Here is a 21,056-nt window from a genome sequence, read left to right on the forward strand (position 1 = left end):
ACAGTCCATCAGATTCTCATGCCCTGTCTGTACCTCTGTCACTCCCTGGACATGGTGATGTTGTGAGTGTTTCATCAACATTGACCTACTGATTTAACCTACGTTCAGCTAGGAGCTGTTAGGAGTAATTCTGGGGGAGTAACCTTTCCGCTATGTACTTTCCCTGATGGCACGTACAAAAGGTGCACGATGAAGTAGGCGAGGAGGTAAATGAGAGGGTAAGTAGTTAAGTAATGATTGAAGATTACCTTCATTTGTTGCGTATATACTGAAATGTCAAAACATACAGGGAAATGCATCATTCACATCAGTGACCAACCCAGTCTGAGGTTGTGCTGGGGACAAGTGTCACCATACATCTGGCACTAACGCAGCATGCCCACATTCTACTAACCCGAACCCAACAGCTTTGAAATGTGGGAGGATACTGGAGCACCTGGAGGAAACCCACACAGATAAATATCAGTTTCATTACTCTGTGGAACAGATTAATGGACCTGAAAGCCCTGGGATAATATCACTAAGCTCATTAACCAACTACTAACCCATCTACATCTTTGGAATGTGGGAAGAAACGGGAGGACACCCACGTGGTTGCAGGGAGAATGTATAAACTCCTTACAGAGAGTGAACTGGCGCTGTAAAGAATTTCACTATCCACTACTCTACCATGCCGTCATGTAAGCGAGGAGGTAAATGGATAAATTATCGACAAGATAGCAGCCACAGGAGTTTGAAGCACATCAGTGCGGCAGAGAGACTTAAATTCGAAGAAGAGCATAAACTTAGCTGCCACTTCATTAGGTATCTCCTGTATTTAATAAAGTGGCCACTGAGTGTATGTTCCTGGTTTTCTGCTTCTGTAGCCCATCTACTTCAAGGTTCAACGTGCTGTGTATTCAGAGATGATTTTCTGCACACCACTGTCGTAATGCATTTGAGTCACTGTCTCCTCCCTATCAGCTTGAACCAGTCTGGTCATTCTCCTCTGACCTCTCTCATTAACAAAGCATTTCACCCACAGAACTGCCACTCACTGGATGCTTTTTGTTTTTCACATCATTTTCTGTAAACTTTAGAGAACGTTGTGCACGAAAATTCCAGGAGGTCAGAAGTTTGAGCTACTCAATCCACCCCATCTGGCACCAACCATCATTCCACAGTCAAAATCACTTAGATCACATTTCCTCCCCATTCCGATGTTCAGTCTGAACAATAACTAAACCTCTTGACCATGTCTACACACTTTTATGCATTGAATTGCTGCCACTTGATTGGCTGATTAGATACTTGCGTTGATGAGCGGGTGCACAGGTATAGCTAACAAAGTAACCACTGGTTTTATGTCTAAAACCAGAAAAACTGTCAAGCTCAGTAACACTGACTCTGTTGAAAGGCATTTGTAAATCAGGTATGTACTTGCCAATCCAGTGATTTCATGACCACAATTGCTGATATCAGCAATACACATATATCCTTCATGAGGAGGTGGCAATTTGGCCCTCTTATCAATGCTGGTTCTTGGAATGTCCCCATCAGTCCTCATGCCCTTTCAGCCCAATTATGGGGGGGGGGGGTGGAACTGGACAGGCTTAGACTGAAGGAGTCTGGAATTTCCCTGGAATGGAGGAGGAGTCTGAGGGGTGACCTTATAGAGGATCATGAAAGCATGGGAGACATAGGTAAGTGGATGGTCACAGAGGTAGGGGAGTTGAGAGCTTGAGGGAACAGGTTTAATGTGAAAGGATAGAGGTATAAAGGGTGTCTGAGGGGCAAGTTTTCCACACGGAGGGTGGTGGGTACAAGGATCAAGTTGCCAGAGGAAATGGTAGAGGTGGGCACTATTATATTGTTGGAGAGATAATTGGACAGCTATATGGATAGAAAATGTTTAGAGAAATACGGGTTAATGCTGGCAAAAGGGATGAACTTAGATTGGCATTCTGGATGGACAAATTGGGCAAGGGGCCTGTTTCTTTGGTGTATAATTTCATGACTGTGAACCGACTAAATCATTTTAAAAGCTCATCTGGATCATTAATGCAAAACTCCATTCCTTTTTAAACATTCTTTATTCCCGCCTGATCTGCTGAGCTCCTCCAGCATTTTGTGTGTGTTGTCCTGGATCATTAACGTACCTCAGGGGAGGAAATCTGACATCTTTACGGGGGCTGCTCTATACCCGACTCCAGACCCTCTGAATCTTAACTGATGCCTCCGTTCAGGGCAAACAGAAATGGGCAATAAATGCCAGCACTGTCTTAGTTTATATTTCATGCATGAATAAAATGAAAGGAATTGCAAAGTTCTTGAAATAACCATAAGGGATAGGAGCAGAATTAGGCCATTCAACCCATTGAGTCTGCTCCACCATTCTGTCATGGCTGACCCATCATCCTGCCTTCTCCCCATAACCTTTGACACCCTGATTAATCAAGAATCTATCAACCTTGGCTTTGAATATACCTGGTGACTTGGCCTGCACAGCCATCTGTGGCAACACATTTCACAGATCACCATCTTCTGTCTAAAGACATTCTTCTTCATCTCTGATCTAAGTGGACATCTCTCAATTCTGAGGCCGTGACCTCTGGTCCTAGACTTTCCCGCTACAGAAAACATCCTCTCCACATTGACTCTATCCAGACCTTTCAATATTCGATAGGTTTCAATGAGATCCGGCCTCATTGTTCTAAACTCCAGTGAGTTCAGGCACAAAGCCATCGAATGCTCCTTGTATGTTAACTATTTCATTCTTGATATCATTCCAATGCCAGCACATCTTTTCTTATACAAAGGGCCCAAAACTGCTCACAAATATCAATGCTAGCTTTTGAAACATCCCTATCAATCCCTATCACAAATATTCCAAGTGCAATCTGACCAATGCCTTATGACGCCTAAGAATTCATCCTTGCTTTTGTATTCTAATCTTCTTGAAATGAATCCTAACATTGCATTTGCCTTCATTACAGCCAACTCATCCTGCAAGTTAGTCTTCAGGGAATCCTGCACAAAGACTCCCAAGTCCCTCTGCACCTCTGATTTTTGAATTTTATCGTCATTTAAAAATGGTCCACACCTTCATTCCTCGTGCCAAAGTGCATGACCATGCAGTTCCCTACATTATAGTCCATCAGCTACTTCTTTGCCCATTTCCTCCATCTATTCAAGTCCTTCTGCAGACACCCTGTTTCCTCAACACTGCCTTCACCTATTTTCATGTCGTCCACAAAAGCCATCAATTCCTTCATTGAAATCATTGACATATAGTCTGAAAAAGTGGTCCCAACACCAACCCATGCGGCACACCACTAGTCACCAGCAGCCAACCAAAATAGGCCCCTTTTATCCCTACTCTCTGCCTCCTGCCAATCAGACAATCTTCTATCCATGTTCATACTTTTTCCTGTAATACCATGGGCTCTTATTTTGTTAAGCAGCCTCATGAGCGACAGCTTGCTAAAGACCTTCTGAAAATCCAAGTAAGCACTATCTACTGACTCTCCTTCGTTTACCCTGGTCGCTATTTCCTCAAAGAATTCAAACAGATTTGTCAGGGAAGATTTCCCCATTAGAAAACAATGCTTACTTTTGTTATTTTCATCATGTGCCTCCAAATACCCCGAAACCTCACTCTTTATAATGGACTCCAACATCTTTTGTGTAGGGGAACTCTTTGCATCCAGTGACCACACTGCCATTAGTTTTAAAGTAAATATGCAAAAGGATAGATGTGGTCTGCAGGTTGAGATTCTAAATGGGATGGTATCAGAAATGATTTGGCAAGTGTGGATGGGACAGGCTTGGTAAGGTGTACTTGGTGAGTGGGAGGCCTTCAAAAGTGAAATTTTAAGAGAACAAAGCTTGTATGTGCCTGTCAGAATAAAAGGTAAAGATAACGAGTGCAGGAAGCCTTCTTTATTGAAGCCCTGGTTAAGAGAAAAAAGGAGGTGCATAGCAGGCAGAAATAAACAGGGTTCTTGTGGAGAATAAAAATGCAAGAGAACACTTAATTAAGAAATCAGGAAGGCTAAAAGAAGGCATGAAGTTGCTCTGCAGACCAGGTGAAGGAGCATTTTAAGGGATTCTACAGATATGTTAGAAGCAAAAGGAATGCAAGGGATAAAATTAGTCCTCTGGAAGACCAGAATGGTAATCCATGTGTGGAACCAAAACAGATGGGGGAGATCTGAAATGCTTTCTTTGCATCAGTATTTGCTCAGGGGACAGATACAGAGTCTGTAGAAGTGAGGCAAAGAGGCATCAACTTCATGGACCCTGTACAGATTACAGAGGAGGAGGTGTTTGCTACCCTGAGGCAAATAAGGGTGGATAAATCCCCAGGGCCTGATGAGGTGTTCCCTCACACCCTACAGGAGGCAAGTGTAGAAATTGCCGAGGCCTTAGCAGAGATACTTAAATCATCTTTAGTGACAGGAAAGATATCAGAGGATTGGAGGTTAGCCAATGTTAATCCACTGTTTAAGAAAGGCTCTAAACATAAACCAGGAAATTATGGGCCAGGGAGTCTGACATCAGTTATGGGAAAGTTATTGGATGGTATTCTAAGGGACCAGATATACAAGTATTTAGATGGACATGGACTGATTAAGGATAGTATTGCTTCATACATGGTACGTCATATCTAACCAATCTAATAGAGTTTTTTGAGGAAGTTACCTGGAAAGTGGATGAAGGCAAGGTAGAGATGTTGTCTACATGGACTTTAGCAAGGCAATTGGCAAAGGTTCCATATGGGACATTGGTCATGAAGGTTCAGTTGCCCAGCATTCAGGATGAGGGGGTAAATTGGATTAGACATTGGCTTTGTGAGAGAAGCCAGAGAGTGGTTGTAGATAGTTGCCTCACTTATGCCCTTCTGACAAGCTCGCATTTCTGGCATTCTGCTAGCACCTTCCACAGTGAAGAATGGCACAAAATACTTCATCCGCCATTTCTATGTCCCCCCCCTCTACCTCTCCAGTGTCATTTTCCAGCAGACCAATACCTATTCTCATCTCTCTTTTATTGTTTTACTGTTTATATATCTGAAAAAACTTGTTATCCTCTTTTACAATATTGGCTAGCATGTTTTTATATTTCATCTTTTCTCAACTTATGGTTTTTTTAGTTGCGTTGCGTTCCGTTGTTTTTTTAAAACTTTTTAATTCTCTACCTTCCCACTAAGTTTTGCTATATTATATGCCCTCCTTTGCTTTTATGCTGTCTTTGAGTTCCCTAGTCAGCCACTGTTGTCTCATTCTCCCTTTAGAATACTTTTTCATCTTTGGGATGTTTCTTTTCTGCACCTTCTGAATTTCCCCCATAAACACCAGCCATTACTGTTTTTCTATCATCACTTCCAATGACCCTCCCAATCAATTTTGGCTAGCTCCTCTCTCATGTCTCTGTAATTCCCTTTACTCCATCGGCTACATTCGATTTTAGCTTCTTCTTAACCTGCAGGGTGAATTCTATAATATTATGATCACTACCTCCTAAAGGTTCCTTTACCTTAAGCTCCAAAATCTGGATCATTACACAACAACCAATACAGATTGCCATTTCCCTAGTGGGCTCAACTGCAAGTTGATCTAAAATCCCATCCCTTAGGCATTCTACAAATTCCCTCCCTTGGGATCTGGCACCAACCGAATTTTCCCAATCTAGTTTCATATTGAAATTCCCATGACTATCATAACCATTGCCCTTTGTACATGCCTTTTCTATCTCCCATTGTAATTTGCAGTCCACATCCTAGCTACTGTTTGGAGGCCTGTTTAAAGCTCCAATTAACATCTTTTTACTCATGCAGTTTCTTAACTCTATCCACAAGGATTCTACATCTTCTGATTATATGTCGCCTCTAAGGATTTGATTTCATTTTTTACCAATAGAGCCAATGGACACCATCTGCCTACCTGCCTGTCCTTTCAATATAATGTGTATCCATGATTGTTAAACTCCCAGCTATGATCTTTTCAGCCACGACTCAGTGATGCCCACAACATCACACCGGCCAGTCTCTAACTGCGCCACAAGATCATCTGCCTTATTCCGTATACTGCATGCATTCAAGTACAACACCTTTAGTCCTGTCTGTATTCATCACTCTTCTTGGTTTTGTCCACCTGTTACAATTTAACTCATCCCACTGACTGCAATTTTGCCCTCTCATCTGTCGGTCCTTCCTCACAGTCTCACGACACACTGTATACCAATTGCCTCATTCTTGGTCCTATCACTCCAGTTTCCATCTCCCTACCAAATTAGTTTCAACCTTCACCAACACTTCAAGCAAGCCTGCCTGCAAGGATATTGGTCTCCCTCAGTTCAGTTATAACCTGTCCTTTTTGTACAGGTCATACCTTCCCTAGAAGAGATTCCAATACTCCAGAAATCTGAAACCTTGCCCCCTGCACCAATTCTTCAGCCATGCACTCATCTGCCAAATCACCCTTTACTGGCACATTGGCATAAGGGTCAATACAGAGATTACCGCTGTGGAAGTCCTGCTTTTCAGCTTTCTGCCCAGCTCCCTATTTACTCTTTTGAAGGTCTTCTCCCTTTTCCAATTTATGTTGTTGGTACCAACGTGCACAATGACTTTTGGCTGTTCATCTTCCCCCTTTAGACCCGATCCAAGACATCCCTGACATTGGCACCTGGAAAGCAACATACTATCTGGGTGTCTCATTCACGTCCACAGAATCTGCTTTCTGCTCTTCTAATTATGGTACCCCCTATCACTTCTTTTCTTCTCCCCCTTCCCTTCTGATCTACAGAGCCAGACTCAGTGCCAGAAACCTGGCTGCTGCAGCTCCCCCAAAAGTGGTATAATTATTTTTGAGGGGAAAGGCTACAGGGGTACTCTGCACTGGCTGCCTAATCCCTTTCCCCCCTCCTGAGAAGGCAGCCAAGTACCTGCTCCTGCAACCTAGGGGTGACCGACTGCCTCTAGATCTTATCTATCACCTCCTCATTTTCCTGTATGAGCCAAAGGTCATCCAGCTGCAGCTCCAGTTCCTTAACATGGTAACTCCAGTGCCTTAACACAGACATCAAGTCGACAACTCCCTTCTCTATGTTATCAAAGCATTAAAGGAACTCAAAGTCTTTCTCTCAGGAAGTAGCTCAGTTCTCTGAAAGATTCACACACACACCCCTCCAGGACAGGCCTCCAGTCTCTCGGGCTTCGAGTCCTGAACCTCCTATCAACCTTCAGGCTTCGGCCTTCGGTATCAACCCCCGGATGAGCTGATGGCAGGACCCTGAACGCCAGGCTTGCTGACTGACCAGCCCTCGTGCCTCCTGCTCACCTGGACATCCAATCCCAGGGCCCACTGATCTGTGATATCGACAGGTGCCCTTCATCACCCATCCACATCGCCGGCCTTCAAGCAAGGAGCAGAGGCCTGCACTCCGAATGTCCCTCACCACCCGTCCACATCACTGGGCTTCAAACACGGTTCGTGGGATGCAGGTCTGACCTCTACACCTCCACCCCGCCCACAACTCCAAGTACAAAACCATTCCTACAAAGGAGTTATTAGCTAGATCACCTGTCCTGTTTCTCCCTATTATTATGGGGTTCTTAAATAGCTATTAATTCTTGTGGTTTAACTGGCTCTGTGGTTCCCAGCTCGCCATTGATAATGGCAAAACTTACACCATCTCCAATCATCAATGTAGGGCTTTGGGTTTAGATTTCATCTGCATGGTGATGGGAGCGTCAGCCACAACGTTGCACTCTTTCAGGGGCAGCCACAACTTAGAGAGTCAAGGACAAGGGAGGTGAGGTGGCACCTGGAGTTCCATGCACAGTTTTGGTCACCCCGTTATAGGGAAGACATGGCTAAACTGGAAAGAGTGCAGAGAACATTTACTAGGATGTTGCCAAGGCTGAGGGGGAGCTTCTTCACTCGGAGGGTGGTGCAAGTGTGGAACCAGCTGTCAGTGGAAGTGGTGGATGAACATTGAAGAGGAATTTGGATAGGTAGACGGATGGAAGAGGCATGGCGGGCTATGGTCCAGGTGCGGGTCAATGGGATTAGGCAGAATAACAGTTCAACATGGACTTGATGGGCTGAAGGGGCTGTTTGTGATTGGGAGGGTTGGCCAGGTTAGGGCCTTATTCCTTGGAACATAGGAGACTGACCTTGTAGACATGGGGGGGAACTCTGACCGGCTGCATCGCCGTCTGGAATGGAAGGGCCACTGCACAGGTTCAGGAAAAGCTGCAGAGGGTTGTAAACTCAGCCAGCTCCATCATGGGCACAAACCTCCCCAGCATCGAGGACATCTTCAAAACGGAGTGCCTCAGGAAGGCAACATCCATCATTAAGGACCCTCACCATACATGACATGCCCTCTAATGATTACTACCATCAGAGAGGAGGTACAGGAAGACTCACTCCCAACATTTTAGGATTAGCCTCTTCTCTCCATCAGATATCTGAATGGTCCATGAACCCACGAAAACTACCTGAGTATTTTGCACTATTTCTTTATTTTTTTATATAATATTTCTTATTGTAACTTTAGTAATTTGCTATGCATTGCACTTCACTGCTGCGGAAAAACAAATGTCACAACGTACAGTACGTCAGTGATAACAAACCCGATTCGGATTCTGAAGGGTTTAAAATTATAAGGTGGAAGGGTGGGAGAGTCCAAAACTAGGGGGAGATAGGTTTAGGATGTGAGGGAAAGAATGAAAAGGGACCTGAGGGGTAACTTTCTCCCCTCACAGGGTGGTGAGTATATTGAACACAAAAATACAACTGCAGATGCTGTGGATCAAAGAATACGTACACGACGCTGGAAGAACTCAGTAGGTCAGGCAGCATCCGTGAGAAAAGAGTAGCCAAGGTTTCGGGCCAAGACCCTTCATCAGGAATGGGGGGGAAGAGAGGGCCGAAGCCTCCATCATTACATCAGTATATTGAACAAACTGCCAGAGGAATTGGCTAAGGCAGATAGAATAGCACCATTTGAGAAGCATTTGGACGGGTGCATACAAGGGTGGGGAATGGACGGATTATGTACCGAATGCAGGAAACTGGGACTAGCTGGGTGAGCACTAGGGTTGGCATGGGCTGCTGGGCTGAATGGCCCCTGTATCGTTGTGACACAGAACCACTCTGAGCGTATCGTATTTCTGGCTGAGTGGACAGGGCTGAAATGATGTCATATTGTCTCAATGGCCTCATACTGAGCAAAGCTTTCCAGACTTATGGCCCCAGGCTCTGAGATCCGTGATGGAAAAATCAAACGTAATGCATTATTTATCAGTACCTCAACTGCTATTTGCAACTGGTCAATTTTTTAAAAATATTATAAGAGGAATCTATGTTAAGGAACAAGGTTAAAAAATACTACGTAACAGAGATGGAACTGACAATGGGGGTGAAGATGCCCAGTGTGAGGGGAGGTTGAAAAGGATTTAAGATACCAACTACTGTATATGTATTAAGCCCATAAGACAGAGGTGCAGAGTTAGGCCATGATTAACCTCATTCTCTTGCCTTCTCCTGGTAACCCTGTCACTCAGTAGGCAGCTCTCTTCCCTGCAAGTCAGAAAGCTGTGGGTTCAAGTCCCACTCCTACCTCGTGTATATTGTCCAGGCTGACCCACAGGGGGAGTGCATCACTCTAGGAGGTGCTGACTCTCGATTGAGGGCCTGCCTTCTTTGCGATGAATGTTGAGCTAACTGCTAAGCTGCCACGCTGCCTTGGGGTAGACCAATCCCAAGACCACTCAGCAGTGGAGTGAGCCGGCGGGTAGTACTGCTGCTTCAGTTCCTGTGATCCAGGTTCGATCCCGATCTCGGGCATTGTCTGTGTACAGCTTTTCATCTTCTCTGTGACCATCTGGGTTTTGTCATGTATCCACAAACCATGCTGGTCGGTCAATTAATTGGTTACTGCAAATGGGACCCCTATGTAGGTGAGTGAAATTGCTGAGCACCCGAGAGAGAATCATTATATTTTATTTAGAGAAACCACACAGAACAGGCACTTCCAGCCTTCTGAGCCACACCGCCAGCAACCGCTGGCTTAACACTATCCTAATCACCGGATCATTTACAATGACAAATTATCCTACCAACCAGTATGTCTTTGCACTGTGGGGGGAAACCAGAGCACCCAGAGGAAACCCACATGTCCCACAGGGAGGATGTACATCAACTCCTTATAGAAATAATATATTAAAGGTAAATAATTGGGAAATAGGATTGTACTGAGAGCTAGCACAGACTCAATGGGTCAAATAGCCTCTTTCCATGTCTTATGAATGCAAGAACTGGAGTTAGTCATGACACTATTTCCATGAACTCTGACACATTGGAAAATTAGACAAGCTACAGATGCTGGAAATCTGCAATAAAACAAAAAAAAGTTGCAAACACAAGCAGCTCAGACAGCATCTGCGGATGGAGAAACAGAATTAACAATTCACTTGAAGTGGAGGACCATCAGTCCAAATCGTTAGTTCTGTTTCTCTTTCCACAGATACTACAGAGCATCCCAGCATTTTCTATTCAGACAGGTGTCTCCGTTTGGGTTGAAGTTCCAGAAAAACCTTAAATTTGCTCCCTGTGGACCAGCTCCGATATAGCTGCTTGACATTCCCTAGTGAAAAAGCTTCTGTCAATCCAGCTGGACAATGTGACAACACATTCTTCAGCAGTACCTCTGTTAATGTCCAGAAGCATTGACAGTTGGACTGGGGAAGGACTGTGGCCTATCCTGGGGTCAGAGGACGGTCTATGTGTCTGAGTGGGTGGGTGGGAAGAGTTTGCTGTTGACTTGTTCTGTTGTTGTTGCTGCTCCTCGTGTTGTCTGTAAACACGATGGGCGTGCTACGTTGGTACTGGAATGTGTGGCGACAGTTGGGTGCTCTTCCCAGCGCATCCATGTGTGTGTTGAGTGTAGATGCAAATGATGCATTTCACTGCATGTTTCAACGTACATGTGATAAATAAAATGAATCGGAATCTGAAATTGAATCTAAGGTGGGCCAGCAAGGCAGACTAAGAACACCACAAGGTACATGTTGACCAACAAGAGTCCCATCTTCTCCCCAACTTCCTGAAAGAACTTGTTTGCACCTTTCTTATAAAGATATCATGCTCCATTTCCTTACAGTCTATTCACACAAACATTACTCTCCTTGTCAACCTTTCCACCAGGTTTCTCCGTCGTTCTTCAGCAGCAAACATACATGGGTGCCAAGAGGGCTGATGCAAGAGAGGTTGGGCTCTTCTGGGACTCTTCTCAGTTATGAACTACATCTACCCACAATTGGCCCTCACAGTTCTCTGGCGCCATCTCTGAACATTCCCCAATACCCCAAACTGAGCATCTGGCCCAGCTTTTGGGTCATTTATTACATCTGGTGCTCCTGACGTGGCCTCCTCTACATCGGTGAGACTCTACACAGGTTGGGCGACCACTTTGTTGAGCACCTTCACTCTGTCCGCAACATGCAGGATATCCCAATGGGCAGCTGTTTAAATTCCAATCCCCATTCCCACTCCGACATGTCAGTCTATGGCCTCCTCTACTGGCATCATCAGGTTAAAAAGAGCAAAAACACATATTCCATCTGGGTAGCCTCCAATTTGCTGGCATGAACATTTATTTCTCTAATCCAGTAATTTTCCCCCTCTCCCTTTCCTCTTCTTCCATTCCCCATTGTGGCTTCCCTTCACTTCTTCTCTCTTTACCTGCCTATCTCCTCCCCCTCATACCCCTTCTTCCCTTTCTCTCATGGTTCACACTCCTCTCCAATCGAATCTCTTCTTCATTCCTTTACCTCTTCCATTTATCACCTCCCAGCTTTACCCTTCATCACCCCTCCCTTCTGCCTACCTTCCCACTCACCTGACTTCACCCATCATCTTCCAGCTTGTACTCCTTCCCTTTCCCTCACCTTCTCATTCTGGCTTCTGCCCTCTCAGTCCTGAAGAAAGGACCTCAGCCTGAAACATCGACTATTTATTCCTCTTCATAGGGATCAGGTTAGAGGTCGGGTTAGGATTTAGGGACAAGGTGATGGGAGATTTAGAGGTCGGATTAAGCTTTAGGGACTAGGATGTGGAGGAGTTAGACGTCAAGCCTCTACTCCACCTCAAATGTGAATGGTCACATTGGATGTTGGGCTGTTCCAAGACCGATGGGTCCATTCAGCAGGAGACATGAGGAGGCCCAAGGGGCTGGTCAGTCAAGGGTTGGAGTTCAGAGTCCTGTTATCTATACTGAAGACTGGAGCCCCAAAGTCAATTGGAAGTCCAGAAATTGAAGCCCACTGGCTGAAGCCTGGAGACTGGAGGTTTGAAGGCCCGTCCTAAATTTGGAGGACTGTCCGTCCGCGTGGGTGGGTGAGGAGGAAAGGGGCTCGTTTTGCTGCTGCAGATTAGTTGCTTGCTATGATCTATGTTGTTCTGAGAAGCATTATGGGCATGCTGTGTTGGCACCAGAATGTGAGGCAAGATGTGGGCTACCCCCAGTACGTCCCCAAGTTATGTTGATTGTTAATGCAAATGATGCATTTTACTGTACGTTTTGATGTACATGTGATAAATTAATTTGAATCTGAAATCTGAGTCTGAAATATCAAGCTTTTAATACATTTCAGATACTTTGTTCTTCTAAAGGTCAGTTATTATCAATAAATATCAATTATTGTAATACATGGTGTTTCACAATTGCACTAAGTTCTCTTTCTTACCTGGGTTTTACTATCAGCTGCATTCCCGCCTATTGTGGGAACCATTGTATCTGCCCTGCATGTATTGCAGAGCCCCTCTGTCAAAAGGGTAAATGCTATTAAGTTTCCTGCAGAACTGGCAACAAGCACATTCACCTGTATTCATGAATGTGTGAGGTGGGATAGAAAGATGGCTTGTCGCTTTAATTGTGCAGTAATCTATTTTGTGATAATCAACTCTAAATCTCAGAGATCTTCCTCACCCCAGCACATCTAAAATGCTCACTTCATGTTTGCCTGCTTTTTGATTAACAAAGGCAGAGAAACTATCAGTGACTACTGCACCTGTGGTCGAGACAGCTACAGTAAGAAAGGAACGGGGTTCAGACTTCAGGGATCCTTGCAGGCAGTGACAGGCAGCCAAACACTCTCACACTCCACGGCCAGCCTCACTGTTGCTAATGTCTGCAAACTGTGCATCTGACCCGTACTCTCCCAACCATTCTAAACACAGATGCTCTTAGGATTCAGATCCTAGAAATATATGAATTTAGAGATATTCTAAAGTTCTGGAAATTCAGAGACTCTTAAGAAAATCTGCGGGAACACTCCACTCCTGTGGACAATCTAGAAATGGCCAAATTGAGATCATTAGAAGTGTTTAAGGTGGAGGTTGATAAATTCAGAAACAGGAAGTGACACTGGTGTAGAACAGCCATCACCATATTGAATGGTTTGCAAATTGGAAATAGGGAGCCAAAGATGATAGGGGTTCATGGGACTGTGCAAGTATCTGCCTGGGCTTAAGAAACCCTTTGTATATTAAACTCTCCCAAAAGTCTCCTGCAGATACTGACACAGTCCTGTGGATCCCCAGTAAATAAATCACAGTTTTTGCTCACAGTTGGAGGAAGTGCTAGTATTGATTATGTAGCAGCAACAGTTAAGACCAGTGCATCACTGCACGCTGGAATCTATATTCACGGTTCTAGATTGTTTAATGTCATTCAGTACACAAGTGTAAATGAGAAAGAAATAATTGTTACTCCAGATCCAATGCAGCACAAAAAATAAGATAAAGAGCACAATAATAAAAAGAATTTTTATATATGTATATATATGTTTGTGTGCGCGCGCGTTTGTTTGTGTGCGCGCGCGTTTGTTTGTGTGCGTGTTTGTGTGCGCGCGTGTTTGTGCGTTTTTGTGTGTGCGCGCACTTGTTTGTGTGCGTTTGTGTGTGTGTGTGTGTGTGTGTGTGTGCGTGCGTGCGTGTGTGTGTGTGTTTGTTTGTGTGTGTACAGTATAAAAATTAAATTAAATTGACTCAGGACACAGGAGTGTCTGTCTGTACATGGTGATTCTGACAGGAAATGGTAATATAGTGGTTGTAAAGGGGTGAGTTAGTGGGTGGAGCTGTTGATCTTGCTTATTGCTTGGGGAAAGTAACTTTTTTTTGCCCAGCAATGCTGCCAATGGAAAATGCTGCAGTTCTGGACTCCAGGAATCCAAGATACTAGGCAGAAATTTTGCATTTTAACTCAGCAGTATTAAAGCTATCATAAAGAGCGGACAACCGTCTTCAGTTTAAAACATTTTAGTGGTTTCAACCACTTCAATATGTCTCCCAGGCAATTTAATAAATGCAAAGCAAACAAATCGGACGGTAAAATAACCATTAACGAAACGATGAGCAAAAGAACTGCTGATGCTGCAAGTTCTGCAAAGTGTGTCAGACCAGAAACGTCGTTATTTTCTCTTTCTACAGATGCTGCCCGAACCGCTGAATTTCAAAAGCATTTTTAAAATGACATTAATAAGCGATTGGAGCAGTTTACCGCCGGTGATCGTTGTTTTGGCCTTTGACTATTTCTTAGGAAAGAGTTCGACTGTAACAAGAGCATGCATTGATGTTCATCTGTTTGAGGAGGTATTTTAATTGCAACATTGCAGTACCTTGATTGATTCAGGAGCTGCGGCAATTTTAATATGATACAAATAGGAAAGGCGTGTCTTTGGGATCAGACGATAAATCAGGACACCGTCTGCCCTCTCGAGTAGATGGAAACCAGTTCACGGGCGGTATTTCAAAGAACAGGGGGAATTTTGCCCGGCGCGCCGGCCGATATTCATCCTTCAGTCAAAGACTAAAAGAAAAAAAAACTAACCTCTATAATTTGCTGTTGTTAGGAACTTGCAGTGCCCACACTGCCTGTCGAGTTTCTTACATTAAAACATTAGCAAAAGTATTTCATTGGCTGAAGAGTGTCCCGTGACGTTCTAGAAGATGCTAAATATTACTTTGCACCCATCAAAATTTAGAAAACAAGCATAATCATATATTTAATTAGACATAATTCGGTAAATATCTTCGTCTGCAGTTCTAGGAAAATCCCAGGGTTGCGAAATGTTTATTATTGCGGCTGATTTTTAATGTTTCCATCCTGTTTTATCCTCACCTTGCTCAACGTGGAGGATCGCTGATCGCAACTGGTTGTCGGTGCTGATCTCTCCGATCACTATCAGGATGTAGTGTCTCTGGTGGCTGGCTGGCGCGGGGTGCCGCTCTCCATGGTGCTGATCCTGGAGCGGCCCCGGCTCTGGGACCTCGCAGACGCCGGGGAGCGTGTCTGACCCGGCTGCTGTCGCCATCGCAACGACGTCAATCAGCAGCTTGCCTGCCCTCTGCCGGACCTTCTTAAGGGAGCCGGCTGCAGCCTCATTGGTCGAACCTCTTGACAGACGTTCGGGTGATGTCAACTGGAACCTATGCGGGCAGTCGATGGGCGGGACTTGGTGAGGGTGTGCGCACACTCACACACACGAGAGAAAATGTGCAAAGTGTTTTTTTTAAATCCTGCGTCAGTGCAAAAGGAGAGTGATTGTGGTGCAGTGTGAGTGTACATAGGCGTGTGCATTGCGCTTGACAACCATCACAGTTTGCATTTAACTATCCTTTTCACTGAAGGCTAATAATAACTTTCAATCCTCATTCACTTGCAAGTTTAATTTTAAAGAAGCGGATTGAAGACTATTGCTGCAATACTGCTTCTGATAATACAATATAAGTGGAATCTTTTTTAATTTGTGCAGTAAACAAGGACGTAATGCACACTCTGTCCTTTGATGAATTAAGCACAACAAGAGATAATGTCAATGCAATAGTGTGGCTTTCTTCAGAGATGGAAATTTACATCCAGAATGTGAAGCTCACTCTCCCCAGACACTGTCTGACCTACAATACATTTCCAGCATGTTCTAAATCCAGCACGTACTAAAACCCTTGCAATTACCTGCGTTTTAAGTATATAATATTGGCAGGCCAGTAAAGAGGATTAATGCATCGTAACTGTACACTGGTGTTTATGTACTTAAGCACATTTTATTCCATATCTGTACTTTGACCTCTAGCTTTTTAAATCATTCTTTATTCCTTATCTTTGCTGAATGTTTTTTAGTGCATGTGGTGCCATCATACCATGACAGATTCCCAATGCAAGTAAATGTACATGGTGAATGAAGCTGATCTTTGATAGTTAATGATGTTAGAAGATCACTGGAAGTTGGTAACATTGTGCACAGAGGCCAGTCCAATGATAGCAAAGCAACGCAAAGTTGAACTTTCATTTTAAGAAATTTCTGCTACGGGTGCAAAGGGAAATGGTATATTCAGTAATAGGTTTATTGCTGTCACATGTATCGAGGGAGGGAAAACTTGTTTTGCATGCTGTCTATTCAGATCATATCAACTCCCAGCTTCTCACTTCATTCCCCTCCCCCACCCACCCACCTTCCCCCTCAGCTGGCTTCACCTATCACCATTCAGCTTGTACTCCTTCCCTTCCCCCATCTTCTTATTTAGGCTTCTTCCCCCTTCTTTTCCAGTCCTGATGAGGGGATTAGGACAGAAATGTCAACTCTTTATTTCCCTCCATTGATGCTGCCTGGCCTGCTGAGTTCCTCCAGTATTTGGGTGTGTATTACTTCAAATTCCTCCCCCAAATTTCAAATCCTCATCACACTATCCCCTTATTTCAGACTGTCTAGTTGGCAAGGCATTTAACTTGAAACAAAACTGAACCTAAGGAAGCACCTTGTGTTCACAAATCACAGTTATTGATCTGTTCACATTCCTGCTGGCAGAATAGGGAGAATAGATTCTGAAAAATCAGTATACCCATTAATAATATATTTAAATTATGTAACAATCCATGATTATTAATATTTTCCATGACTCGATTTCTTTCAGGATACCAGCTGAGGATTAAGAATGGTTCAATATTCCTGACAAACCAATGGAAAGCAGAGGAGTGGACTGATTGGATCACACTGTGCTATTCAGCATAATCAGAAGCAGGAAGCCAGAATCCAAGACAAACTCTTCCAGACCAGTTACTCAATGATTCAGCATTTATTTTTATATTAGATCTGCAGGTTTGCCCTTTTAAAGGAAGGTCATTTTCTCCTGTGTCTTTGCTTTCTCTTCTTCATTCAGCAGGCTTTAATTTTCCACCCACCTCCTAATTTCCTCAACCATGTGTTGGGTGGAAGAAATCAAAGTGAATGACTGAGCTTGCTCTCCTCTAAGTTCACGTTCAAGTTCAAGTTTAACTGCTCAGCCGTGCTCTCTCCCACACTCCCTTGGCGTCCCCTCCTCTGGGTGACTGCAACGGGTGACGCTGCAGTAAGGACCTAGTCCTTTCCACAAATGAGGCAATACAGCTCCCCTGTCATCAGTCGTGCCAACGAACCAGTGAATGGGCTTGCAGTATTCTACGTTACTATCCAACAAGGTCTTGCGATCACAATAAAATTGTGCAAAACAATCACTCACATCACCACCACGAGTCCAAATGACAATAAGTTCAGTTCAGGTTCAACCATACACATGTGTATGGCCAAACAGAATAAGGTTCCTATGGGGCCAAGGTGCAAAACAAAGTACCAACAGCACACAGCACATATAGTTATGTCAGCAGAGAAAGATGCAGTCACAAAAAATAATATAGCCAAGTCCTTGTGTGGCATGGCCTGGAGATGTATGGTGTATGGATGCTGTCCCAAAGCCACCTTTCCTCAAGAACAAGCACTCAGCATCCTTCAAGCACTCCTCATTTTTCACCGGGTCAGCTGCAGTTCAGCTTGTTTTCCACCCAGAGAACACGGACGGGTGGGGCCAGCACACACACCGCACCGGCGCTCACTCCCACACCATCTCCGAGGTCTCCTCCACTCAGCGGGTGCAGCAGGCAACGAGGACCTGGTCAGCGCAACAACCAAGGCCAGACAGCTCCCCTACCATCGGTCTCCCCAATTAACTAATGAACCGCACTTGTATTAGACTACTTTACAAATGCCCAAGAAGGTCTTGCGATCCAAAGAAAAACGTCCAAGGCAACCGCCTGCACCGTTTGTTGGTTCATGCTCTGCATAAGACGCCTCCTTCCCTGGATGACTCTTCGGCAACGACAAGCCCATGCTGTGCAGCTCCACCGCTATCCAGCAACTTGCTAGTGAGGTAGACCTGCAGCACTTCATGTCCAGCAGTGCATTGTGATCGCATGAAAGGTGTAAAGACCATTGGTTGGACCCAGAGAGGCTGCAGTGACCAAGCACGCTGCCATTTTACTGGACAGATCACAAGGCAACAGTTCTAAACAATGTTCCAACATGCACCACTCTGAGGATTTTCAGAGGAACTCTCAGGCTGCACCTGCAGTGCTGAAGAATTACAGATGCTATCGTTTGGATGAGATGGTGATTTGGATGGAACCCAATCATTTTAGAGCTAAACGCTAGGCAGAAGCATTTGCAACCATGCTTATCAAAAAGGAAAAACAGATGATCCATCTCAGCTTCCACTTTAGCTCAACACCTTCACAGAAGCCATTCTTCATCCAATTAAACTCGCCACATATTATAAAAAAAGAAACGGCTGAGAGCACTGGACATAGCACAGTGTAGAGGTGCAGGCAACATACCAGCTATATTACTGTAGACTTAGCTCCAGTACTAGCTGTGCCTCTACCCATGCTATTCCACTTACAACATGGACTAAAGTTAGCATTAAAGTTAAAACTAATGAGCTGGTCATTGACTTCATGAAGCGGGTGGCGCACGTGCTCCTGTTCAGGTTGAGTGAGTTGAGAGCTTCAGGATGAAAGGGTTTGAACATTACCAACAGACTGTCCTAATCCAACTACGTTGATGTCACAGCCAGGAAAGCCCACCACACCTCTACTGCCTCAGAAGGCTAAAGAAATTCAGCACATCCCTGTTAACTCTTACCAGTTGTTATCAATGCACCATAGAAAGCATTGTGTGTGAATGCATAACGGCTTGGTACGGCAGCCGCTCTGCATGTGACCACAAGTAACGGCAGAGAGTTGTGGATACAGTCTCCCCTGTCTATGCTTCTCACTGCCTCAGTAAATTAGCCAGCATAATCAACCAACCCATTCACACCATACATTCTGTCTGCTCCTCCCTCCCATCAGACAGAAGATACAAAGAATTGAAAGCATGTCCCAGGAGGTTCAAAGACAACTTTTATCTATCTTGCTGCTGTCAGAGTATTGAATAGACCTCTTGTAGAATATGATGGACTCTTGACCTCACAATCTACCTCATTATGATCTTGAACTTTATTGTTTACCTGCGCAGTATTTTTTCAGTACCTTTTGTAATTTATTTTGCAGTGTTATCGTTTTACCTTATCTGTATAAACAGTATGCAAAACAAGCTTTTTACTGTATCTAAGTGCACGTGCCAATATTAAACCAATACCAATAGATATAAATAGGTAGAGTGCTTAAGAATTTTGCACAGTACTGTATTCTGGTTAAAATAGGAAGGTGGTTGGGAAGCAGAAGTAAGAGCACTTAGCTTTGTATCAGCTCAGTAATATTGTGTTATCTGGGAAGACAGTGCTGTGCGAAGGTCAGACACCCTGGCTCTCTATATATACAGTATATGCCTAAGATTTCTGCACAGTACCGTATCTGACTGCAGATAATCACCCAGGTCTGGGAACACAGGCTGTAGATGCTGCAATTTGTGGCAACAGTCTGCTACAGGGTCAAGCAGCTTCTGTGGAGAGGGAGGGCAGGGAAGGAACTGTCAATATTTCAGGATGAAACTCTACATCGGTATAGTCATATATATGATTAACCAGATATTGTATGTCCTATTGTCAACAAATGCAGGATGCATTCAGTCCAGCTACTAGCCAGTCAGTCTAGTCTTAACCATCAGTAAAGTGATGGAAGGCGTCATTGCTGTCAAGTGGAACTTTATTAACAATAATAAAAACAGGAATTGCTGGAAGCATTCAGCAGAGTTATAATCAGGTCATTATAATGAAGGGTCCTGGCCTGCAAGGGTAACTCTTGTTTCTCTGTCTGAAGATGCTGCCTGAATACTTGCACCACTCTCTGTTTTTATTTCAAATTTTCATTGCCTGCCTTTCTTTTTTATTTTCACTTAATTGCCGACAGCCTGCCCAATTTGAGTTTTTCCAGGATCGTGCCTTTCCAGCCTTCATCCTCAGCTTTGGTGCAAGCATGGATCAAAGAGCTGGGTTTGAGACGTGAAGTGAGACTGACTGGGCTTGATATCAAGGCAGTGTTTATCAGAACTCCCTGGAAGAACTGAAGACAATGGGAATTAATGTTTAAAACACCCAAGTGGTTGGAGTTGTATTCCAGAAAGAAAAACAGTTGCTATTTTTCAATCCAAAGTCAAAGATGTCACCAGAGTGTCCCTAGAGATTCATTTTCTTGCAGGCATTCACAGTAGAACAGAGAAATATACAACCATGAAAAACTGAAAAGACTAACAAAAACCACGTGCAAAACAAGACAATCTGTGCAAATGCAGAAAATAAATAAGTAATCTGAGAACATGAGTGGTAAAGTCCACGAAAGTGAGTCCATAGGTTGTGGAATCGAGAGTTGAGGTGAGTGAAGTTGTCCATGCAGATTCAGGAGTCTGATGTTTGAAAGGCAATAACTGTTCCTGAGGAACAGGAGGAATCTATAGGACCTCCTTCCCGAGGCAGTAGCGAGAAGAGAGCGTGGCCTGGATGGTAGATAGATAGATAGATAGATAGATAGATACTTTATTCATCCCCATGGGGAAATTCAACTTTTTTTCCAATGTCCCATACACTTGTTGTAGCAAAACTAATTACATACAATACTTAACTCAGTAAAAAATATGATATGCATCTAAATCACTATCTCAAAAAGCATTAATAATAGCTTTTAAAAAGTTCTTAAGTCCTGGCGGTTGAATTGTAAAGCCTAATGGCATTGGGGAGTATTGACCTCTTCATCTTGTC

The 21,056-nt window shown here is 44.0% G+C and overlaps 1 protein-coding gene across 2 annotated transcripts in view; it reads right to left on the reverse strand.

Moving 5' to 3' along the window:
* The window catches only part of map1ab (microtubule-associated protein 1Ab), a 169,907-nt gene extending 154,537 nt beyond the window's left edge, over positions 1 to 15,370 (reverse strand). For both annotated transcript variants that reach the window (XM_073024809.1, XM_073024808.1), the window contains exon 1: positions 15,175 to 15,370. In XM_073024809.1, the coding sequence (XP_072880910.1) occupies positions 15,175 to 15,367 (193 nt within the window). In that variant the 5' untranslated portion in view covers positions 15,368 to 15,370. The remainder of the gene's footprint in view (positions 1 to 15,174) is intronic.
* Between the last annotated feature and the right edge of the window lie 5,686 nt (positions 15,371 to 21,056).

Source organism: Hemitrygon akajei, chromosome 21, assembly GCF_048418815.1.
Source record: "Hemitrygon akajei chromosome 21, sHemAka1.3, whole genome shotgun sequence".
Taxonomy (NCBI): Eukaryota; Metazoa; Chordata; class Chondrichthyes; order Myliobatiformes; family Dasyatidae; genus Hemitrygon; species Hemitrygon akajei.